At 49.2% G+C, this 21,292-nt stretch overlaps 1 protein-coding gene across 5 annotated transcripts in view; it reads right to left on the reverse strand.

The window, feature by feature from the left end:
* RREB1 (ras responsive element binding protein 1) overlaps nucleotides 1-17,134 on the reverse strand; it is a 124,804-nt gene extending 107,670 nt beyond the window's left edge. For 2 of the 5 annotated variants that reach the window (XM_084508232.1, XM_084508230.1), the window contains exon 1: nucleotides 15,974-16,315. Coding sequence is in view for 2 of the 5 variants with exons in the window: in XM_084508229.1 (XP_084364355.1) it covers nucleotides 16,773-16,812 (40 nt within the window). In the remaining 3 variants the exon portion in view is untranslated. Of the gene's footprint in view, nucleotides 1-15,973; nucleotides 16,316-16,772 lie in introns of those variants that run through there. The other 3 variants (XM_084508229.1, XM_084508231.1, XM_084508233.1) reach the window with 3 other exon arrangements.
* Between the last annotated feature and the right edge of the window lie 4,158 nt (nucleotides 17,135-21,292).

The following is a 21,292-nucleotide window of genomic DNA, read 5'->3' on the forward strand; positions in this document are numbered from 1 at the left end:
ACTTCTTTTGGAAGGCAGAGGAACAAGTAAAAAAAACATCCTTATCAGCCTCTTGGTCTAGCACTGTAAGATGTACCTTTAAGAAATTTAAGACCTTTAATATTTCAGATATGTACCCTAAGAAAAAAGGCAGTAATGAAAATACTTCTAATTAAAGCAACAAAGATGTGCCCTACTGTTTACACATACACAGTGACTCCATGTTAGCTTTTAGTTTTTCCTGGTCCGACACCCAACAGCAGAGAGAGAGTTGCAAAGCGAATGCCATGCTAGAGCTACATTCCTTGGTCCTTGTGCGACCCTTAAGATACTAAATTTAAATGTAGGATACTAAATGCACAGGGCAGCAGCAGCGCGCTGCAAGACGAGCTCCGAATTCAACTATAAGAACTACAGACACAGCTTGATAGTTTCAAAGGACAGCCCCAGCCTCCCTTCTGCGAACAGATATGCTAGCTACTTCCAAACACTACATAAATCACAGGGCCCACAGAGTACAGGACTAAGTGCTCAACGGCTTATTAGAATGGTTTTATACACAGCTACATTGAAAGATTATCATTATAAACCAGTACTACACGACGAGCAGGGTTTGTTTCTCATAAGACCGCTATATTTCATAAATCTTCACATGCTTAATAAAGGAAATAAGTAACCTAGATAAATTTGAGTTCTGTTTGTGAAATGCTTTCTTTACCAAAAGGTTTGGAATCACTATTGTCACCATTCATATTACTTGGAACCAAGTTCCCTGTTCTGGCAAGTCAGAATAAAGTTTTACACCAACTAAAGGCAAATCAAGTAGCACACATCATTTGTTACACAGGTTAAGTAAGGTAGGGCTTTAAAAGCCACGGTTCCTTTTTAGGCTATGTCAGTACTGAAGAATGTGCAGCACTTTACACGGAGAAAGGGGTTAGCATGACCTGATCTACAGCTCCCCGTTCTCACTCTGCACTTCACAAGTATCTGCGTTTCAGTAAGTATTGTAGGCATTGATTTGTGAAGCAGCCTGGGAGTGATCTAACGTAATTAAATACCAGCAGTATGGTAGTGCTGAAGCAACATTCCTTCGGTTACAAGAAGCTAAAATCACCAAGTTCAGCAACATGCAGCAGTCCTACAAGTGGACAAGGGGATACAAACATAAGAGAGTTACATCAATAAGCATTTCACTTCAAGGAGCTCAAAACAATTCCTCTGACAGCTGCTGAGACCGTACAGATGGGCAAATCCCAGTTACCATCCCATGTGAGCAGTGCAGATGAAGAAAGGAGGCTAACTTTTTTGTGGGCAGTATCACTTGGCTCGGGCGGAGCTCAAAGAAATACCCCCACAGCTGGCAAGGACAGATGCCCATTGTCTCTGACTAAATTCCACTCACTAAGGTTTCAGATGTGCAGGGCGTGCTTCAGGCTGCCATCTGTAGGGGGAAAAAAGATATTAAGTGGAGGGATACCCGGACACTGCTCTTAGAAACCAGTAGTATACCAGAAGGGAGGAAGGCAGAGAGCTAAGCACCATCTAAACAAGCAGTTCTCAGGTAATCAGGAGCTCAGCAGATGAGCCAGATCTGCAAACACCCTCACCAGTCAGCATCTCCTGCCTGTAACCTGCCAATACAGAGAAAGTTCCACTAAAAAAGCTGCTGAAGAGGAGAATCCTGGCAGCACCTGGAAATCTTTAAGCCTCTCCAACTATATGTCTTACAGCAATAAATATGTAGGCAAATAAAGTACTTTTGGCATGTGTCTGTGATAGATGTTAACAAGGCAAACCATGGCTTTAACAAGTGTTCAGTGAACAACGTAATCAAGAGCATGGAACAGCTTCTGCATAACCACTGATACTCAGACCGGGGCTCCAGCCTGGGAGGAAGGCCACAGATGGGATACAACAGAGGTCCACACAACCCCAAAAGGCATGAGGACGGTCAGTAGTGGTCAATCACGCATTACTTCCCATAGCCCACGTCCTATATCGTACCAAGTGGAAGCATCAAATGGCAGGTCTACAAAGTTGTTTTTTTCACCTTCCCTCCAACAAAGCATGTAGTGAAACTGTGAGACACATGCCAAGTGCCTGTACAGGTTCAAAGAGCCACTGGGCAAGCTCAGGAAACAGGATTCCTGAACCTAAATACTGAACCCTTTGGCTGAAGAGATTCCAGAGGCTACAAAATCCTGGAAGACTTCACTAGGAAAAGCATCAGCAGCAGATGCCCTTTTGCTATACTCTGTCTTGATAAACTCACATCAACTGGCAACCTGGGCTAGATGGGCTTTAGGTCTGACTTGGTATTAGACACAAATAGCATTCACTTGAGTTTTCAGGTTTGCAGTTGAAAAATGCAGCATGACGTACTCCATGGGTCTGAAAAACCTCCAGCCAGAGATCCAGAGGCATTTCTTACAGCAGCAGTGCCAGCTCGAAGAGGCATTCCCTGCTGTGACCCAAAGTTTCAGTGGAGAAGCAGGTACCAGGAACTGCTTATTCCAGGGCAGGGCAGAACTGGGAAACATCCCTGGAACCGCAGCTTCAGCGTGATTCAGGTCAGTGTGAATTCAGAGGTTACCATACCACAGCTGTCTTCCCTGTCTGACAGCCAGAGGTTACCACGCTTGCAGCAGAGACGTGTCCAACACCAGGGCTGCCCATAATTGAAGTCTTAACTATCTCTCAATTCAATTTAAGCACAGCAAACTCTGAAGTGCAGCACTTAGGAGGCCCCAGACGCATCCACCCTCCTCCCTTCTCAGCTACTCAAACCAAGCCCTTCACCCAGTGTCTGAGCAGAGCAGCAGGACGAGAAACCTCCAGGAACACTGAAGTCAAATCTGCAGCAAACATGTGCCTGAGGCCCTCACCTAGGCAGCGAGCACAGGCACCCGTATTTCCCAGGACTTACATGCAGGCCTTTGGGCAGGCATGGAGGGTGGCGAGAGGCAGGCCACCTCCAGCAGAAGAGCCCAGCACAGAGCCAGGCCTCCTGTTGGTACTGCCACGGGCCATATTAACTTGTCGCCTTCAATATGCATCCAGCAGAGTTCAGGTCATGGATTTGTTGGAAGTTCATCACTTATTCAGGCTTTTGTGCGAGAGGTCATTGCTGTCAAACTGTCTGCTTTCACAAGCACAAAAGCTCGTGTTAAAATGTAAATACTTACAGGTGTTCCACCAGGCACTCAAGATGAAAGTCAGGACAAATATATTAGCCCTAGCTGTATTTTCCAATGTTGGTAGTACTTGAAAGTCATCTGTTTGTGAACCAGGGGTTTTATGTGGGTTCATCTGCCTAGACAGGAAGCAGGATCTAATGGTGAAGACACGGGGCAGGATTTAGAGTGTGTGGGTTCTTTCCCTGACTCTGTTCCTGTCTCTCTGTCACCTTCAGCAAACATATTTTTCATGCCACTCTCCGGATCGAAAAGCACACGAACAGATGCTTATCCTGGCCTGTACAACTTCTGTGACCCTGTGTCGTTTCTGCTAATTGCTACAAGAATTCTGGAACGATACAGGAGACGTTAACCCGACTTGTAAAGTTAACAAAAAGCATCAGCCTTACACAAGAGCACAACGACCTCCTCCCTGAACGCCTGTGTCACGCTGTTTGTTTTTCAAGACAGACTCTCTGCAACTTATTATTACACTGGCCTTGACGGAGACAGCATTTTGCAAATTCAGCTTTGCAACAAGCCTGGATAGGTTGGCTTACCCCTGTCGCCTAGATTTGTGCGCTGCACACCACTTGCAAGCAATTCAAGCACAACTTCTGTGTTGGGGAAACACCACAAGACTAGCAGCAGGACCATGCTGGCACAGGCCTACTGGGAAAATCAACTCCCCAGCTGTGGGAAGAAGCAGAGCCGGCGGAGACTGCAATCACCACGTCACCCTGGAATCCAGTTTCATGTCCAGTCCAACCTCGTTCTGCGATCGAGCTGTACAGTTCTGGAAAAGCTGGTATCCTCTTCCCTCAGCATTGCAAGCCACACGTCAGATTCTCCTGTGACTTTTGGAAACTACTGCACTCGTGTTTAATAGGAAGAAGCCGTCTCAGGCCTGAGAGGAACTCGCATTCATTTGGTTCAGTATCAGCCGAGGGTAATTCTGCACTGTGAACCCCACATCAGGGCGGCTACACAGACACCCCCACAGCCCTTATTCACAGAGGGACTCCGGCTATCCACGTACGGGGAAACACAGCTTCAGTAAACCACAGGGTGAGGCGGGTGCCGTCTCTCTGGATCAGCAGAAGGGAGCACAGACAACGCTGCTCTTATGTGCGCTCCCTGCCCCTGCTCAAGCCAGCGCAGGAGGCAAAGTGAGCCTACGCTACACGCTGACTGCAGGATGCCACATCCTGCCGTACTTCATGCGGCTCCCCAAGGCAAGCCAGATACTTTTCAAACACAGTATGATGTTTGACAGTATGATCTGTCACAGTATGACAAGTTCTCAGAGACAACACAGGAGAGAGAGAAGGGAATGGCACTGACAGATTTCTCCAGCAGCACCCAACTGTTCTTAGCCACGCTTCTCTTAAGAGGAAAAAGGCAAGCAAACAGACACACCGCAGACACACACAAACTTTACAACGCTTATTCTTTCTGCTCCTTGCTTTTGGAAACTCGTTCGGCTTTTACGAATTTCTTGTAACTCACACTCACTCATCCAAAACCTTCCCATTGCTACAGAAAACAGAGGTTTGCTTCGAAGAGCAAACACAGGGGGGAAAGAAAAAAAAAAAAAAAAAGCAGTTTTTTTATGCACTGCTTTCCCCCCTCGAACCTGCTCCCAGCCATGCCCCCCTGCGCCCCCCACACACGGTGCGGGGTTTTAAGGAGCGCTGGCTGTGCTGACATCAGTGAGGCTCCGGGGGCCATCCAGGCAGCTGTTCCTGCTCCTGTTCGTGGCCGGGAGCCAAGTCGCTCTGCCTTTTTGGTGATGTTCCCTCCTGCTGGCTACCCCCACTCCCGCCCACACGTCTGCAGGGTGGGGCGAGGTGGCCACTGGCAGCCTTTCCAAGGAAACCTTAGCAAAAAAAAAAAAAAAAAAAAAAAAAGGCTGTTTTCATTTGCAGCCTCTGGTCAGAAGCGTTCAGTAACTTTTGACAGCCGGGCTGTGGGGTGAAGGAACTGCAGTTCTTCTTCCCGGACAGGCAGGGCCCACGTTGCCCTGAGGACTTTGTCACCTAGAGGAGAAAGACACGTGCTCTGTCCTCCCCCTGCCCAGACGCGGGGACTGCCTGCCAGCCCGCAGGCCCCGCTCTGTACAGCTGTTCCCCTGTTTTAAAACAGACCCCCATCCTCGGAGGCAGCTGTTCTCCAGCCAAATGATGATAGCAGAGCAGCAGAAAGCTCGCCCAGACCAACCCGAGAGCGCAAGGCGGGTGTGAGATGTCTTCCAGAAGCAGCGAAGGGGCCACTGTGGGACTTTTCCTTCCCTCTGCTGCTCCCTGCAAAGGCACCAGGCAGCGCAAGGACGCGTGAGCTGTGCCAGGACACCTTTTGGTCCGGCCGGCCCCACGGGTGCAAGTTTTCGGCAGCTGGCTGCCTGCAGTAATCCCAGCGGCAGAGAGCATCCCTCCGCTGAGCCGCAGCCAGACTCGGGGAGCGAAAAGGTGGCAGCCAAGCCAACTTCACGTACAGCCTCGGAGCCTGCAGCTCAGACCCCATGTCAAGATTAGGAAAGTATGCACACACAGAGAACACATGAGCTGCTGGAGCGCTTTGCTTTAACTCTTGCAGACACCGTGTGCCGCAGGAGTTTGGGTTTGCAGCCATGTCTAGCGCTGCGTCTCCTCAAGGCTGGCTCTTCTCAGGCCACGAGACCAGCTGCACCTCTGTGAGCTCAGCACTGCTTCCTCAAGTAGGTCAGAAATGGAAGGCAGCAAGATGCATTCAGAGACACAGCTCAAATGGGTTAAAGATTCTGGCTTGTGTCACGAATACTTTTTCTGCAAGTTAAACACAGGCCCCAGTCCTGAAACACTTCCCTTAACTTCACCCATGCCAGCATTTTAACTTAAATGGAACAGCCTCCTGAAGCAGAATTATATCTATGTTTGAAGTGTCTGCGGGATCAGTGCTTGGCATGATCTAGGCTTGCCTCCGACATACACACAGAGGCAAATTTTAAAAATACCGTGAGAGCCATCAGGCCAAGCTGCGATAAGACAAGAAGAAAAAGGTAAAGATGGTAACACCCAGCACAGCAAATTTTACATCTGTGCACGTTGTAGGACAAGACATCGGGACAGGAGAAGTAGAGGCGCCTGAAAGCTACAGCGGGAAGCAAGAGGAGGGTCCCCACCACTTGGTTTATCAGGGCAAAGGTGAGTCTCAAGATCGAGTAGCCACATACACCACCAGCTCCAGAAACACTGACCCTTCCAGGAATCGCTTGGGATTTTGTTAAAAGTTATTATTCCTTAGAAGAGGTCCAACTGAGTGCAGTAATCTTAGCAATCCTCCACTGCAAAGAAACCCCCTTCAGCCAAGAAACAAAACTGACTCCTTCCTTCTGTATACCCAGCCCAAAAGTGGCAGATAACAAACACGAGTTTCTCTGGAACAAACCAGTCAAATTCATTCAAATCTTCATGAAGTGCAGTAGGGTAAAACCCATTCCTGTTCCCAGAGCTTATTACAGCAACATGACTAAACACGCTCAGCAGTCCAATTTGATAGGATGCATCCATTTGCTGATGCCAGAGGAAGATGCATGTCTCTTATACGTGGCACCGCTCTCACAGGCTGCTTTTCAAAAGATGTTTTGAAAAGCGACCTGCTGCGTACATTCTTAACAAGTCATAGTATCACCGGCTGTGCAAGTGTTTGACCTCTACTTGCTATGCACTGTGGACAAAAATCTGACATCAGCTTATTCCAACCTTAGTAACACCAAACTGCTCCTATAAAGGCGGCTGCAACAGCCTACGACAGCGCACCGATAAACTCTCAGACGGACCCCCGGAGTGCTGAAAACACGACTAGGTTAGTACACGAGCCCACATGTTTTAAATTTGGTTTGGTTTAATCCAAGTAAGTAACCTGATTAAAATGGGAGTCTTCTCTGGAGGTCTAATTTCTAGATGTTTCCATTACTCCATATGCTTTCATGTTATATAAACATAACGAATGATACATACATCACTGTTGGGGTGATTTAAGAACTCATTTTAAAGCTACAATGCAAGTCACTCAAGGCAAGAGAATTAGATTATGTTCTGAATGGCACGAGCCAGCAACTGCACTTCGTTTCAGTCCTGGGAACAGGACGTGTCGAGGGGTGATACCTTTCTAATCCCAGTTTCTTCTAATTTCTGCGTTTCATAACTTTAATATTTGTCATTTTTACATTCAGACCTAAAGCAAAAGCGAGAGAGGATGCATTCTGACCGATGTTTTCAAACTAGTATTAAATTGAGGAGCGTACCTCCTTCTAAACCAAGCACCACGCAGCCCCCTGAACATGTGCATATTCTTGCACTATTACCTAGAAAAAAACCACCCGAATCCTTGTCCCTCGTGTGCAACCTAGGCATTCAGGAGAGCTACCCAAATTGTGCCTTGCAACCAAAGCTCTCTGTTTATACACGGACACGTCCGCAGCAGCAGCGCAGGTTCCCAGCATGCCTCAACCTTGATATCTGGAAAGACTCCACCACGGGGTAAGGAGATAGTTATAATTAAACATTTATACTGAGGTAGTGCCGAGCAGGTCAGTTCCACAGTGTGTTAGGTGGCTTTTCAAAACTCAGTAATTGAATGCTGATCCCTGCCCCGAAGAGTTTACAGTGTAGGAAATCAAAGCCTAACACTTGGCATCTGTATAGTGGGAATTAAACAAAGACCACCACCAGCTCTTTTCTCGGGTCTGTAGACTAGGCAGCTCGTATAAACATCCATTACCAGAAAGAGGGGGAATTTTTACATCAGCAATCTGGACTTTCTTAATCCACATCTGTGCTACCGAGTTGCGCAGCCCTGTTCGAATCACCCGCCGGGACGGCAAATACAGCGCGCCGTTTGTACGTGCTGCTGGCATCCTCTTGTCCAACGTAAATTATTTTTGGCCCACACACTTTTTAGTGATCATTTGGAAAAGAAAGACAGTGAGCACACAGACGGAAGCATTTACTGCAAGTCAAGCGCAGGCAAGACAGAGGCTGCCAACGCACCAGGCCAAAAGTCAGGCACCAGCAGATCCTTCTGCAGGGGGTGCCTCGCTGGACGACCCCAGGCAGGCAGCAGGACATTTCACTATGCCACACCAGTACACGTCGGCCGTCGGGCAGACCACAGCCACATGCAAACCTGCGGCGTTCCAAATCTACTAGCCCACATCTTTTCCTATGGAGATTAAGGGTTACGCAAGGGTGTAAATAAAAACTCCATCCCCAAAGACGCAGGGGCCATCTCTGCCCCAGATCCATCCTTGGGGAGAATTCTCTGCATTCTCCTTTTCCTGCAGGGAACAACAGGCTTGGGAAGGACAAGTCCTCCTCCCACTCAGCAGAGGGAATATACTCACGAAAGCTAGAGCATAGCCTCTACGATTTAGAAAAGGGATGCCCACGCTGTTTCAGCATTGTCCAAAACCAGGATGGAAGAGAATTTAGTCAAATAGGCTATTATAGTTCAAATTCAGTTTGTTGTTTATCGAACAAGCTCCTAAAATAGATACACTGAATTTGTAACTACACCTGTAGGAATTTCAAGCAGCAGAAAAATACAAAGGCACCATTAGTGTTTCAGTTTTTTAAAGTTTCCTGGCGTCTTTCATGCTATGAATGCTCAAGAGCTTTCAGCTGTACATACCCCACATAAAACCTCAGTCCAGTGAAGTCTGAAAGAATTTTGCTGTTGATTCGAGTGAAGCCATGTTTTCCACTTCTACATACTATTTACACATCTATTGATTTATTAAACACGTAAAAGCAACCGTAATGAGACACAATCTGTGTTCAGCTTGGCCCACTTAGCAGCTCCGTGAACGCATTTGCTGACTATGGAGCACTTAAGATGAGAAACCTTACCACTTATTCCAATCTTTTTTTTTTTTTCTTTCTCAAGGGAAAAGGGAGCCATGGAAAATCCTGAGTCACTAGATTTAAAGAGCTTAAAAGTTCCAAGAGCTTTGAAAGTACAGACTGGGAACGGCTTGAGGTGCAGTTAACGGGGCTACCAAGCATACAGAATCCACCAGTTCCTTTCTGCAGAGTTTATAATCTGCATGGCTTCCTTCTGGGGTAACTGGCATCCACTCTGAGGTATCGATCACTTCGCCCACCCCTAGGAATTCACCCTCTGGGTAGGCAGAATGCAGCAGCCACTCCCAGTCACTTCACACGCAGCAAAACAACACTGATGCTTCCCAAAAAGGAGGAATGGAGACAGAGGACCGAGAAGGCTTCTACTTCAAAATGTAGGTGACACTGATATGAAAATGAGAAATTCCTCGCAGTTTAAAGAGAAGCACGGTTTCCAACAATAAACTAAGTTTACATCAGGGAATTAGGGGCACGGTGATACAGCTCTCTCTACCATTTCGCAACACGACAGTCGGGCTCCTGCCAGTTCAAACACTGCTAAGAGATCTTCCCAAGCAGAAAAGCCACCTATCTGCTGTGAAAGCTGGAAGCTGATCCAAGACTTGTTCCAGAAGCTGCCAAGGACCAGAGCTTTGAACCTTACTTGGAAACGTGGTAAGAGGTACTAGCTGGCACCTGGCTGGGCCGTCTGATAAGGAAGAAGAACCACTGATACCTGCAGCTGCTAGAAAAAGAGAACAAAAGAAATGTGTCCTCCAAATCAACTAAATGCAAGGCATAAGTTACACCTCCACTGAGAAGCACTTGTAATTGCACTCATACTTCCTTGCCTGGAAAGTAGAGTCAAAGCTCATAAACGGAAGCCCCCAGTAACCCAGCTCCATCTCGTCCACAACTGTCTTCTGCAGCACGCAGATCCACCTCCTGGACCTTCAGAGTCTCACCTAAAAAGTGAGCCTCCTGCTGCAGCTTTCCTTCCTTCTATCCAAAAAGATCAGGACGCTCAGACCGCAGAACATCTGAGCGGTGCCACAAGTTATCCAAGTGCACACCAGTTCAGGATCCCTTAAGGCTTTTGGGGAGAAGAAGAGGACAAAGCCAGCAAGCACATGCCCAAGACACCACAGCCACCTGTTGTCCTCAATACACAGGCAACTGCATGAGCAGCAGAAAAACACGTGCACTTGGATGAAGAACAGTACATGGGTATTCATGTCCTGGCCGCTTCTCATGTGCTCAAAACCCTAAGAGCAACAAGACACAATAAACTTAATTTGAGGAGGAAAATGCATTTTGTGTAATAGAACAAGGAGAGGAACTTAAACTAGGCTCTTTCCCCTACCCAAAGCTGCGAGTGGTCCAAATTAACAGTGATGTTGCTCCCCAAAGGAAGCAAAAGGAAGTACTGCTGCTGATTACTGCAAAATCCAAAGCAGTTCTCCCTTGCCTGAGCTGCAGCACCAGCAGTGTGAAGGAGCATGGCCTCAACACAGGAATGGATTTATTGCTGTGATGCAAGTACTGCAAGCAAAACACTCCCAGGCGCTGATACATCTGAGCACTGACATCACCTGCCGTAAGGAGCGGGACTAACAAGGGCTCCTGCTAACGCCAGGTCATCACACACGGTAAAAGCAAAGGCCAGCTACACTTCAACGTGAACATTTCATTCCTCTCACCTTTACAGAGGAGATACATACCTAAATTAACTAAAAAAAAAAAGTTTGTCAGCAGTTGATCATCCTCAGTTTTCAAAGGAGGGGTGATGCAGGCCACCCATTCCTACAACACCTACAAGTCAGTTTGTGCTGTATCAAGAAAGCATGCTTTAAAATCTCCACCAGGAGATGCCAACCGGAGAAGTCTTACATGTATCAGGGGCTGACACTTCCATCATTAACCACAAAATACATTTATTTTCAGCGGCAAATTAGCAAGTCGTCCAGGCATACCAGCATAGAAAACTTCTAGGATGGCTTAATGTAGTTTTTACTCAAAGCCACTGAAAAGCCAAAATTTAATTTTTTGAAGCTGCCAGTGATTGTGCTGGTAAGTCAGTGTGTGATCAGCTCTCCCAACACCTGTTGCGCGTTCTGCACGAAGTAACATCCCTGGTGCAAACCCATCTTCAGAGCAACATCAGACACCAGGCCAAGGCAGGCAATGTCTTCTTCACAAGGAAAAAATCTTTCAAGTTGCTAAGCAAATAAGATTAAGCACGAGGTGGTTTTGGTGAGTAAGGTTAGATGCAGGAAGGCAGCGGAATGTGAAAGTTGCATTCCAGGTGCTCCTGCAGGGACACCAGCAAAGGAGATGGGGGAGGCAATCAAGGCGTTAAAGGCCTCTCTCTCTAATGGTCCTTGAATACCTATTTCAGGCCAGGAGCCTAACAACGCCCCTGGGGGATATTGACAGCTTTTCTTTTCCCTTGCTCTAGCATCTCTGTGGACTCTGCAGGTGAATCCTGTTGTTAAAACAGCTGCCTTTCCCTACATCTCTAAAGAGGTATTCAGATTCTCTTAGCATTACTTAGTTGAATCACTCTGAATAAACAGTCTCCACCCATCAACTACTTCTTTTGTGTAAAGCACCTATTCAAAGGCAAGCACCTTTACTGATTCCTAGGCTGGCCAACCTGAAGGCTGAAATACTACCACTAAAAAAAAAAAAAAAAAAAGAAAAAAAAAAAAGTAGGATACACCAGAAGTGCCTGTGTCATTTCTGAAGGAAACACGGGTCCAGGTGCTGTTCGGTTACATCAAGCAATTCACTTCTGACTGCAGCAGGCATCTGTAACAGCTTTACTGCTGGCACAGCTGTGAGCCAAGTATCCCACTGACTCTTCTCCCTTTTGTCCAGGCCCTTTTTCTTGTTCCGACCCTTTTCCACCACTGGGGTAGTGCAGCACAAGCCAAACGAGCCACCCAACAGGAGTCCACAGCATATGGCCCAGCTGGCAATTACCTGCACTTTTCACCTTTCCCCATAAAACGTTAGCGTGAGCTCTAGGTAAGTTTTGTCACACCCTGCTCTGAGCAACACGCCAAGGGAAGGTGACTGAGATGCTCTGGTACTGCTGCCCCGCGCTCATTTCTGAGCTGCTGGCCCTCAAAACAAGAGGACAATTTCAGGACAATTCCTCTCCAGAAGTACCCCAGAGCAGAGCCAGCACTTTGCAGCTCAGCCGAGCTCACCTCCTTTCATTTGTAACCACAGGCTGATAACCAAACCGGACCCGGCAAAGCTCGGCAACTTTTGAGCCCTCCCCGGCTCCAGAGGACCAGCTGCCTATAAAGGTACCTCTAAATGGAAGGCAGGGGGCAGCTCCCACAGCTGCTGTTTCACGTAGGATATTACAAACCACCACACACAGGAAGGGCTCATCTTGCGCCTCCCCAAAGAAAATCTGCTTTAACTTCTGGACAACAACACGGCAAGTCAAACCTCCCACCTCAAAGCCAGAAACAAGGCTGTTTAAATCATCGCACAGTCTCAGGAGGCAATTCCTTCTCACCCCCACAAGTTTACGTTTGCTCCTCCAGACACTTCTCAAAAAAGTTGCCGGGCACCTGAGCACTACATCCACGATGAAGCAAAGCAGTTCCTGGCCCCTTTCCAACGCGCAGAATACTCCTGAAAAAGCATATTTTAAAGCTGTAATCCCACGACCGGCCGTTCTGCTTGAACTCACAAAAGAGGTAAAAGAAAAGGACACGGAGCAACAGGCATTCTCCCTGCCTCCCGAGAGCTGCAAGCAGCGCTGCCGTCCTCCTCTGAAGACGATTACCTCCCAGGAAAGAAACTACCACATCATCAAGGCAGCCGTCTCAAACTGCTACCAGCACGGTCCGACAGCACGCTCCCTTCGCAGCAGCCTCTGCTGCACGGGAAGCAGCAGACATGACTTCACACGTTGCAGGAGCGTACACCTAAAACACAGATTTCCAATCTCAGGCATCATCCATCAAAAAGTTAAAAGGGGCTTTTTTTTCTGCACTTGCATAGATTTGAGACTAACAGGATTTACTTGTTTTCTGCTTGCTCCTGGGGAGCCTTTGCAGTTTCTTTTTTTTTCCAAGACCGTCCCTACAGGCTGCTATCCAATACACATCAGATGCTCTCGGAGAAGTGAGCAACAGATAACTCTGGAAGGACATTTGCAAAGGGCACAAATGGAGGGCCCGATCCTGGTAACATTTAGGCATACTGGGGGAGGCTGGAATTACTTCTCTACTTAGACAACTTGACTGCTCAGCACAGTCCTCTGGAAAGCTTTATTCACACATCTAAACATTTTTTTTTTCAGATGTCTTACTATCAGAAACTTGCATTTTACGTCAATTAAAAGACCACTGCAACTTAAAAAGTGAATCCCTTACAAAAACACTCAGGTTAATTTTAGCATCCTTCTGTTTAGCTGCTTAGCAACACTTATCCTATGACCTTCTAAGCACCACCTACTTTTACAAGGGATAATGAATATAACCAAACGGATTTATCTATATGTTTTTAATCTACACAATGTAAGTACAGGAACAGTTTTTATTTAAATAAGAAATCCAACCGAGGGCAATCCAAACTGCATTTCTGCTAAAGAAGAAACTTGCTTTGGCTAAAGTCAAGCTTTTGTTATGATTGCCCTGTGACTTCAATGTAGACAAAGCGATAACATCCTTAAGGACTGAGAAAAGCACTACAGAAGTCACTGTCTGTATGCCTTGGGAAACACTACACTTGCCTTTGGTACCGATGGCGATTGCAGATATTATTCACAGATAATTAAGACATTCAGCTTTCCCAGTTTTGAAACTTCGAGCATCTCCTGAACCCTCAAAATCACAGCCAAAAGCCATTTGGTCAGAGGGCCAGCAAACACAGCAAGGAGTTAAGGGGTGCACGACCTGAGTAAGCAGAGGTGCAGTAAGATGCTCCACTACACCGAAATCTGCAAGCAAACGAAGCTCCAAAGCCCAGGTTTGGGTGAGGAGGAAAAAAAAAAAGAACAAAACAGTCAGCAAACACCCTGTTATATTGTCTTAATAATTAATATTGTTTAAAAAAATAGGTATATATACACACATATACATACATGCGTGATATCTATATGTATATAGTAAATACATGATACGTATATACACATATGTATTTTTTAGGGTCGTCAGTTATTAAAGGAAATGTGAAATAGTGGCGACAAAAATAGCCACTCCTGACGGACAAATGGCAGCCTGACAATTAGAAGCTTCCTGCGAAGTAGGAGCAACAGAAAAGTTTCCTCAACTGCACCTACGGGACGGTGTTTTTCCAACTGCACGATGCAAATTCCGCTCCGGAGACGGATGCTGGGAGGAGGAAGGTGAGGCAGCGAAAGAGGCCACACCAGGCTGAGCAAAGCTGCCCCGCAGCCAGAAGGCAGGCAGGTGAGGCAGAGCCCCGGTACTGGGGCTGACTGGGTGCTGGGCTCACGCTGGTTCTGGGTTTCTAGCAGACAAAAGGCCCCATTCTTCCCTGGACGTACCTAACCCCCGTTAGGGCTGCTGGGCATTATGCAGGCGCGCCGAGAAGAGGCTGCACACCCTCCAGCCTTCAAAGGGAAACCCAGGACCTAAAACAAATATGGCTGGCCTGACCCCGAGCCCCTGCATCCCTGCATTTCGGGCAGGCTGACCCTGTGGAAAACAGGAACTGCGCTAGCAAGCCCTCGGTGCCCCTGCGAAACCTGCAGCCTGCCCTGTGGCTGAGCACACGGGGCACGGCTCGGCTGCCTGCCTGCCTGCGAGGGATTCAAACTCTCCTGGTTTGCTTCCCTCCGGGGATCAGCTCGGCGGCTCCCCGGCAGGATGCTGGCTGCTGGGCGGCCGGCACCAAGGCAGCATCAGCCCCAGCCTGGGCTGGAGGAGCTGGGGGGGGCTCGGTGGGCCGGGAAGGGAAATGTGCTGAGCCAGGGGAAGCGCCCTGCTCGCTCCTCCCGGCCGAGGATGCCGAGCAGACAAGGATATCGCAGCCGAGAGGTGAAACGAGGGAAAGTTGGCTCGTTTTAGGGTGAAAAAAAAAAAAAAAGACTAAACAAAAAAAAAAAGAAAGCAGAAAAAAAAATACGAAAAAAAAAAACCAACACAACACAACCAACCCCGCGTGCGTGCGGAGGGGAGGCGGGGGGAGAAGCGCAGGGAGAAGAAGCCAGAGGAAACTTATCTGCGACATGACAAAGTTCAATCCACCGCCCTCCCTCCTCTGCTCTCGGCAGAGAAAAGCAGCCCGTGGGGCTGCAGCAGCATCTCGGCGCTCCCCGCCGCCCTGCGCTGCCCCCCAGCAGCGTGCCGGGGCGGGGGGCACGGCAGCGGAGCCCCCCGGTACCCCAAACCCGGCCCCCCCCGGTCCGGCGCCGCACGCCGCATCCCCCCCAGCCTGGCCGCGGAGGAGAGAGTTTGGGTGTGGGGGGGGGCAAAAGTTGGTTTCCAGCCCCGGGGCAGCCGGATTTGGGGGCTCTCCGAGAAGGGGACGGGATGGGGGCACGGGGATGGGGGAGAAGAAACAGGGACCCCCCCCCCCCCCCTCCTCGGATGCTGCCCGGCTCCTTCCTGTAGCGGCGCACAAAGGCGGCGGGGCTGGGGGACACCCCGGGGGCAGGGGACACCCCCAGGGCCGGGGGACACCCCCAGGGTCGGGGCCACGTCCCCCTGCCCCCCTTACCCCCATAACCCCCCCCCCCATCCCAAACCTCCCCGCCCCGCCGCGCAGGCCGGGAGGGGAAAGGACACGCACGTCCCGGGAGAGGAGGGGGGGGGGGAGGAAAAGAGAGGGGGAAAAAAAGAGAAAAAGCCCTGAAAAAGCAGGAGAAAAGAGGGACGGGGCAGCGGAGGGGAGGCAGGAGAGGAGGGGGGCGGCGGTGTGTCGGGGGGATGCCCGGTCTACCTGCGGAGGGGCGCCTTCATCCCGGCTCCGTCGCTCGGCGGGGGCCTCCCGGCCGGGCCCCGCTCCCACCGCCGGCCCCCCCGAGCAATGGGGGGGGCACCGAGCCCCGGGGCAAAAAAAGAAGGGAAAAGGGAAAAGGCTCCGGGCCGGGGGGGCTGCCGGAGCTGGGCTAGAAGATGTGGCTTCCTCGCAGCCCCATCCAAATTGTGGCTGGTTAAAAATAAACTTTGCAGCGGGAGGGGGGGGATGAGCTGGCCGGATTCCTGAGCTCAGACGGTTTAATATGGATGAGCATCAGGTCCTGGAGGCAAAACGCCGCGGCTGGTGCCGCTGGTTGGTAGAAAGTCTGCAACAGGGAAGGGGGAGAGGAAAAAAAAAAAAAAAAGAAAGAGAAAAAAAAAAAAAAAAAAAAAAAAACAGGAGCCGCGGAGGGAGGAGAGGAGAGGGAGGAGCGGGGGAAGGGAAGAGGGAGGCTGCACGAACTCATCATCATCTCCACCGCTGCCAGCCAAACTTTTTTCCTCCCCCTTTTTTTTTTTTTTTTTTTTTTTTTTTCGCAAGGAAACTTTTTCCTTCCTTCCCCCCGGACGAGCGTTTCGCTTTTTTTCGCCGCTCTCCCGGCCGGCCGACAGCACGCCGCGACCTCCTCACCCCCCCCCCCCCAGCAAGCAAGCAAGTTTTTCCTTTTTTTTTTTTTTTTAATTTTCTTTCCACCACCACCACCTCCCTCCCCGGGTCCGGAAAGAGCCCTCCTCCCTCCGGGGGGGTCCCGGGGCTGCCCTTTGTGCGCGGTACTTACGCCGGACTTTGCTGGGGCTGGGCTGCTTGCGGCGCGACATGCCGGGAGGAGCCGGGCCGGGGGGGGGGGCACCACTTGGGGAGAGGGAGGGAGGGGGCACGGAGGGGAGGGGAGGGGAGGAGGCTGCGCGGCCTCGCTCCCGGAGAGGAGAAGAAGAAGAAAAAAAAAAAAAAAGAAAGGAAAGCGCTCAAAATGGCGTTTGTGTGGCTGTGCAAAGTTCATCAAGTCGGCGCTAAAGTCGCCGTCCGCCCGCGCCGCCCCGCAGGGGAGCGATGGGCGCGCGGCGGGACCCCGGCGCGCTCCGCGGCCCGCCCGCCCCCGGCCCGCCCCCGCGCAGCCCCGCGGCCCGGGCAGGCGCCGCCTCACGGGGACGGGAGGCCGCCTCCGGCCGGGGGCGCGCCGCTGCCGCTCGGCAGCATCCGCGGCTGGGCTGGGATCGCGTCCCGCCCCATCGCATCCCATCCCACCCGACCCGACCCCATCCCATCCCACCCCATCCCATCCCATCTCGGCGGGGGGCCGCCAGGTGCCGGGGCTGCAGCCCGCGCCGCCCCCCGCGGGCTGCCGCTACCTGCGGGGTCGGAGCGGCGCCGGCAGCGGCAGCGGCAGCGGCTGGGAGCAAGGCTGCGGGGGGTGCACCCTCCTGGAGCTGGGGAGCTGGGGAGGGCTCCTCGTGGGACGCAGGGAGCTGGGGGGAGGCGCAGGGATGCCCCTTGGCAGCAGGGATTCACACTCGCCCTGTGGTGAGTGGGAAGAGCGCGTGGAAACCGAGCACTCGGAGCTGGACGGGGGAGAAGAGTAAAACTGGATGGGAGGAGTGAGGTCGTGGCTCTAGGAGGAACTGGGTTAGTCTTCAAGGAAATGGGTATTTGCACTGTTTCTGAGCGCATACAGGCAGGCCTTTCGCAGCGGTTCCTTGCGAGGTGGAACCTGAAGTCGCAGGCTGGCGTGTGAAGAAGTTGAGATCTGGCCTGGAGGCAGGCGGCTTGCACCAGCCCACACGGTGTGGTGTCCTAGCTCTGTCCTGAAAAGGGATTCATCAAATGGAAAGGAGGGCTGCATTCCAGGCAGGTGACAGCGAGCCTTTTGCCTGCAAGGTGCCCTCGTTAAGTTTGTCTAAGCACCGCTCTTTGCACACACTGGATGAAGGCTTCATCGTGTTGGGAATAGACAGAACCCATCCCAAGGCCATCAGCTGTGTCTTGGGCCAGGAATAACCATCTTCCCTTCCAGCCTCCAAGTAAAACATCTGCAGTTCTGGTGATCGGGGACCTGGGAAGGCCACAACCACAAGGCTGAAAGGCTCACACGTGTATCCACAACACAAAACATCAGCTTTAACTTACATGTGTTTGCCGCAGTGGTTTCTGCAAGCTGAGTTTTTGTCAGCTGAGCTTTGTGCGGTACTACATGTGAGTTTTGTGTATAAATTTCAGTGCCAACGAGGTCTGTTAAAGCTGGGATGCTGACTGACAGAACAGCTCTAGAAAGCTGTCCCCGCAAGACAGCCAACATTAGAAAGTGCATTCCAGCTGTTCTCCTACAAGGTTCTTGTTTTGCAAAAAGCAAGCAAACAAAAAAATAATCGAGGGAAGTCACTGAAAATAAACTAATTGTAAGGTGCCTTTAACTATCTTTGCCGCTGTCCTGACTGCCAACCCACAGTGATAAGGCTGTTGGTAAATGGAGTAGCAGTGTAGCCACCTCACCTCTTTACTTGAGTATCTCTTGCTGACAGGCATCCCCTCAAACCAGAAACGGAACAGTTGTCCACTTCAGGCTCAGCCTTCGACATGTTTTTATTCGCATGAGCAGACTGCGATGATTTCAGTCTGCATGGCACATCCATACAAGCTGGCTGTAGATTAGGCCTGAGAGTTTACAACCTAAGGCCTCGTTTGCACAGACATTTACATAAACTGCTCTCGTTTAAACTGGTGCAAGTTCTTTAGAGGCTGGCAACTCACCTGCTGCTAATCTCTGTCAAATACTCCTCGGGGATTTTTGGACCACCTCTTGGTGAAGTTTCTGATCCACCCTCCCCAGACTTTCCAGCTTCAGAGGTCCTTCAGCAGCCCGGCACAGGAAATTTAGCCAGGGCATTGATAGTGTAGGAAACCAGCTCTGATCAGTTCAGCATTTGAAACCTACTCTGGAAACATGGAAATGCAAGTAATGTAGGTACTGTAAACCTCTCGCTGGAAAAAATCAGAGGATTTTATTGTTTGGGGAAAATAGGTAGATCATTTTTTTAATTGCATTTATATTTTTATGGTTTAAGCATCCCTACTCTTACAGACAGATGTAATAATGAAGGGTAAATCAGTATATATTATGTTATGTTAATGCTGTAAATAATAATAATAATAAAAAAAGTAAAAATGCGATATAATAACTAAAAAAAATTAACTACCAAGGTTTATGAAAGTGTCAAAAGATTGATATGTCTTTAACGGTTTAGGATTTAACTCCGGGCTATCGCAGGGCAAGAGAAATTAAAATAACTCAGTTTTCAAACTTCCCCTCTCTTGAAATTTTATTATCTGTTGCAGAGGTCAAAACCCACTGTGGTCGCAGGCTGAATGTGAAATCTCAAGCAAATGGTTTCATTTTTTTTGTATTTCAGTGAAAGGGAAAGTAGATATAATTTCGCCTGATAGAAACCACTACTATGAATAAAACGACTCCCCCAAAATGTTGCTACATTGCTTAAATGATACAGATCTCCTTTTCTTTCTCAGTTTTTTTTCATTTCCATTCCTGTGCTTCGTCCCATCTCCTCTGATCACTGTGCGTGTGACAACTGAAGCGTCACGTCACTGTTTGCCTAAGAGTGCATGCGGCTTGTACGCTTTTTGGAATTGTGACATCAGCACTCAGAAGTGATGGTAAGCATGCTAAGGAGCAAGAAGACTTCCTCCGTCTCCTATATAACCCTCACACACCTCTCTGATCCTACACGGTGTTGTTAAATACATTTAACAGTAGTACAGACACAATAAATTGTTCTGTGATGATATTTTGTGTGGTCTTAATTTCATTAAAAACAGTGGGCGATGTAGCCGTATTGGTGACATAAACATCACCTGCTGCGGTCCCAAGGAAAGGACAACTCTGCCCCCACCCACAATTCAAATATCAGAGATGCTGATTAAAGGTATTCAAGGGGAGAAGAAAAACAGGATATGTAGCTTATATAAAGGCCACAGCTTGAGGATACAATGATGTCTTAAAGTGAAGAGACCAGAGCAAACAATGGTATTAAAAGAAGAGGTAAAGATTAGCTAGAAAATATTTTTTTTTCCTTCTCTTACTAGACATCACCAGTATTCTCTGCTTCAGAGCATAGCATTTAGAAGTAACTTCAATTTCTTCCAATGCTTACACTTCCGTTTCCACCAAAGCAGTTTTGGTAAGTCAGTTCTACTAGCCAGGAGTGTTTTACACACTGGGGAGCCAGCAGTGGCCCCTGACTTTCTAGCCCTGGCTTTCTAGGCTGCGATGAAGGCTGGGCGAGGCCAGCTCCCTCACCCTGTCCAGCTGCAGAGGAGATTACAAGTATCAGAGGCCCTGTGTGCCGCTTGAGCTTACGCCTGTACAGCATCTGGTGCAACAAAACTGGCATCCCCTTGTCCCCTCAGCCTCCATCCTACTTCTGATGTCCTCGCTCATGCCGAGAGGCAAAATCCAGCTGACATACTAACACAGGGAAAAGCGTACTCGAAGGATCAGAGAACACTGCCCCGAGGGCTTTGAGAAATAAGTCTTTGTAATACCTAAGACCAAAAGAAATTCTAGAATTTCCTTTACATATCAACCAAGCATTTCTTTAAATGAATGAACATGCCACTGCTGGGTCTCCTCTGGGGCCGGGGTTTTGTTTTGATTTGTTTGTGAGGGGTTTCTTCTCCAACAATTTTTGGATCAAAAACTCCATTCGAGAACCAGAACTGTCAACAGTGGCCGCTATACAGGCAGGGTAATTATACAGAATAAAAGGTGGCATGGTCAATTAAATATATTTCCAACAAAATGTTGGGAAAGCTAAACTTAATGAATTCCAGCAGAGGAAAACAACACAGAATGGCACTTGGTGTAATAGCAGGAGCAGAGTCTCCCAGCATTTGTCAGATAACACAGTACCATACAACGTTCCCATTTTCGGTACCTGGGTTAATGTGATGTACTGCCATGCTCTGCTCTCCTGGCCTCTGGAAATCCTGCAGCTAGGGTGCACAGGGGTGGAACTTGCTCCTGCAGCCACCCCACCCATTAATCTCCAAGGGCAGCTTTGGATGATCAGAAAGCCAAGACCTACATTTCAGTCCAAATTTATCTTCACATTAGCCTTTAGTGAGTGAAAGAAAACCAGAGGTAGCACAAAGAACTTCAGCAATTTGCCTGACATCTCAACGGGAGAGCAGTTGTAGAGCAGGAAATAAAATCCAGCTTTCCCTCGAAATCCTGGAGTGGTTCTTCAGGTACTAAGCCATCCCCACTGGTTTATGTCCTATCCTCAG

This window comes from Aythya ferina (genome assembly GCF_964211825.1).
Source record: "Aythya ferina genome assembly, chromosome: 2".
In the NCBI taxonomy this organism is placed as follows: domain Eukaryota; kingdom Metazoa; phylum Chordata; class Aves; order Anseriformes; family Anatidae; genus Aythya; species Aythya ferina.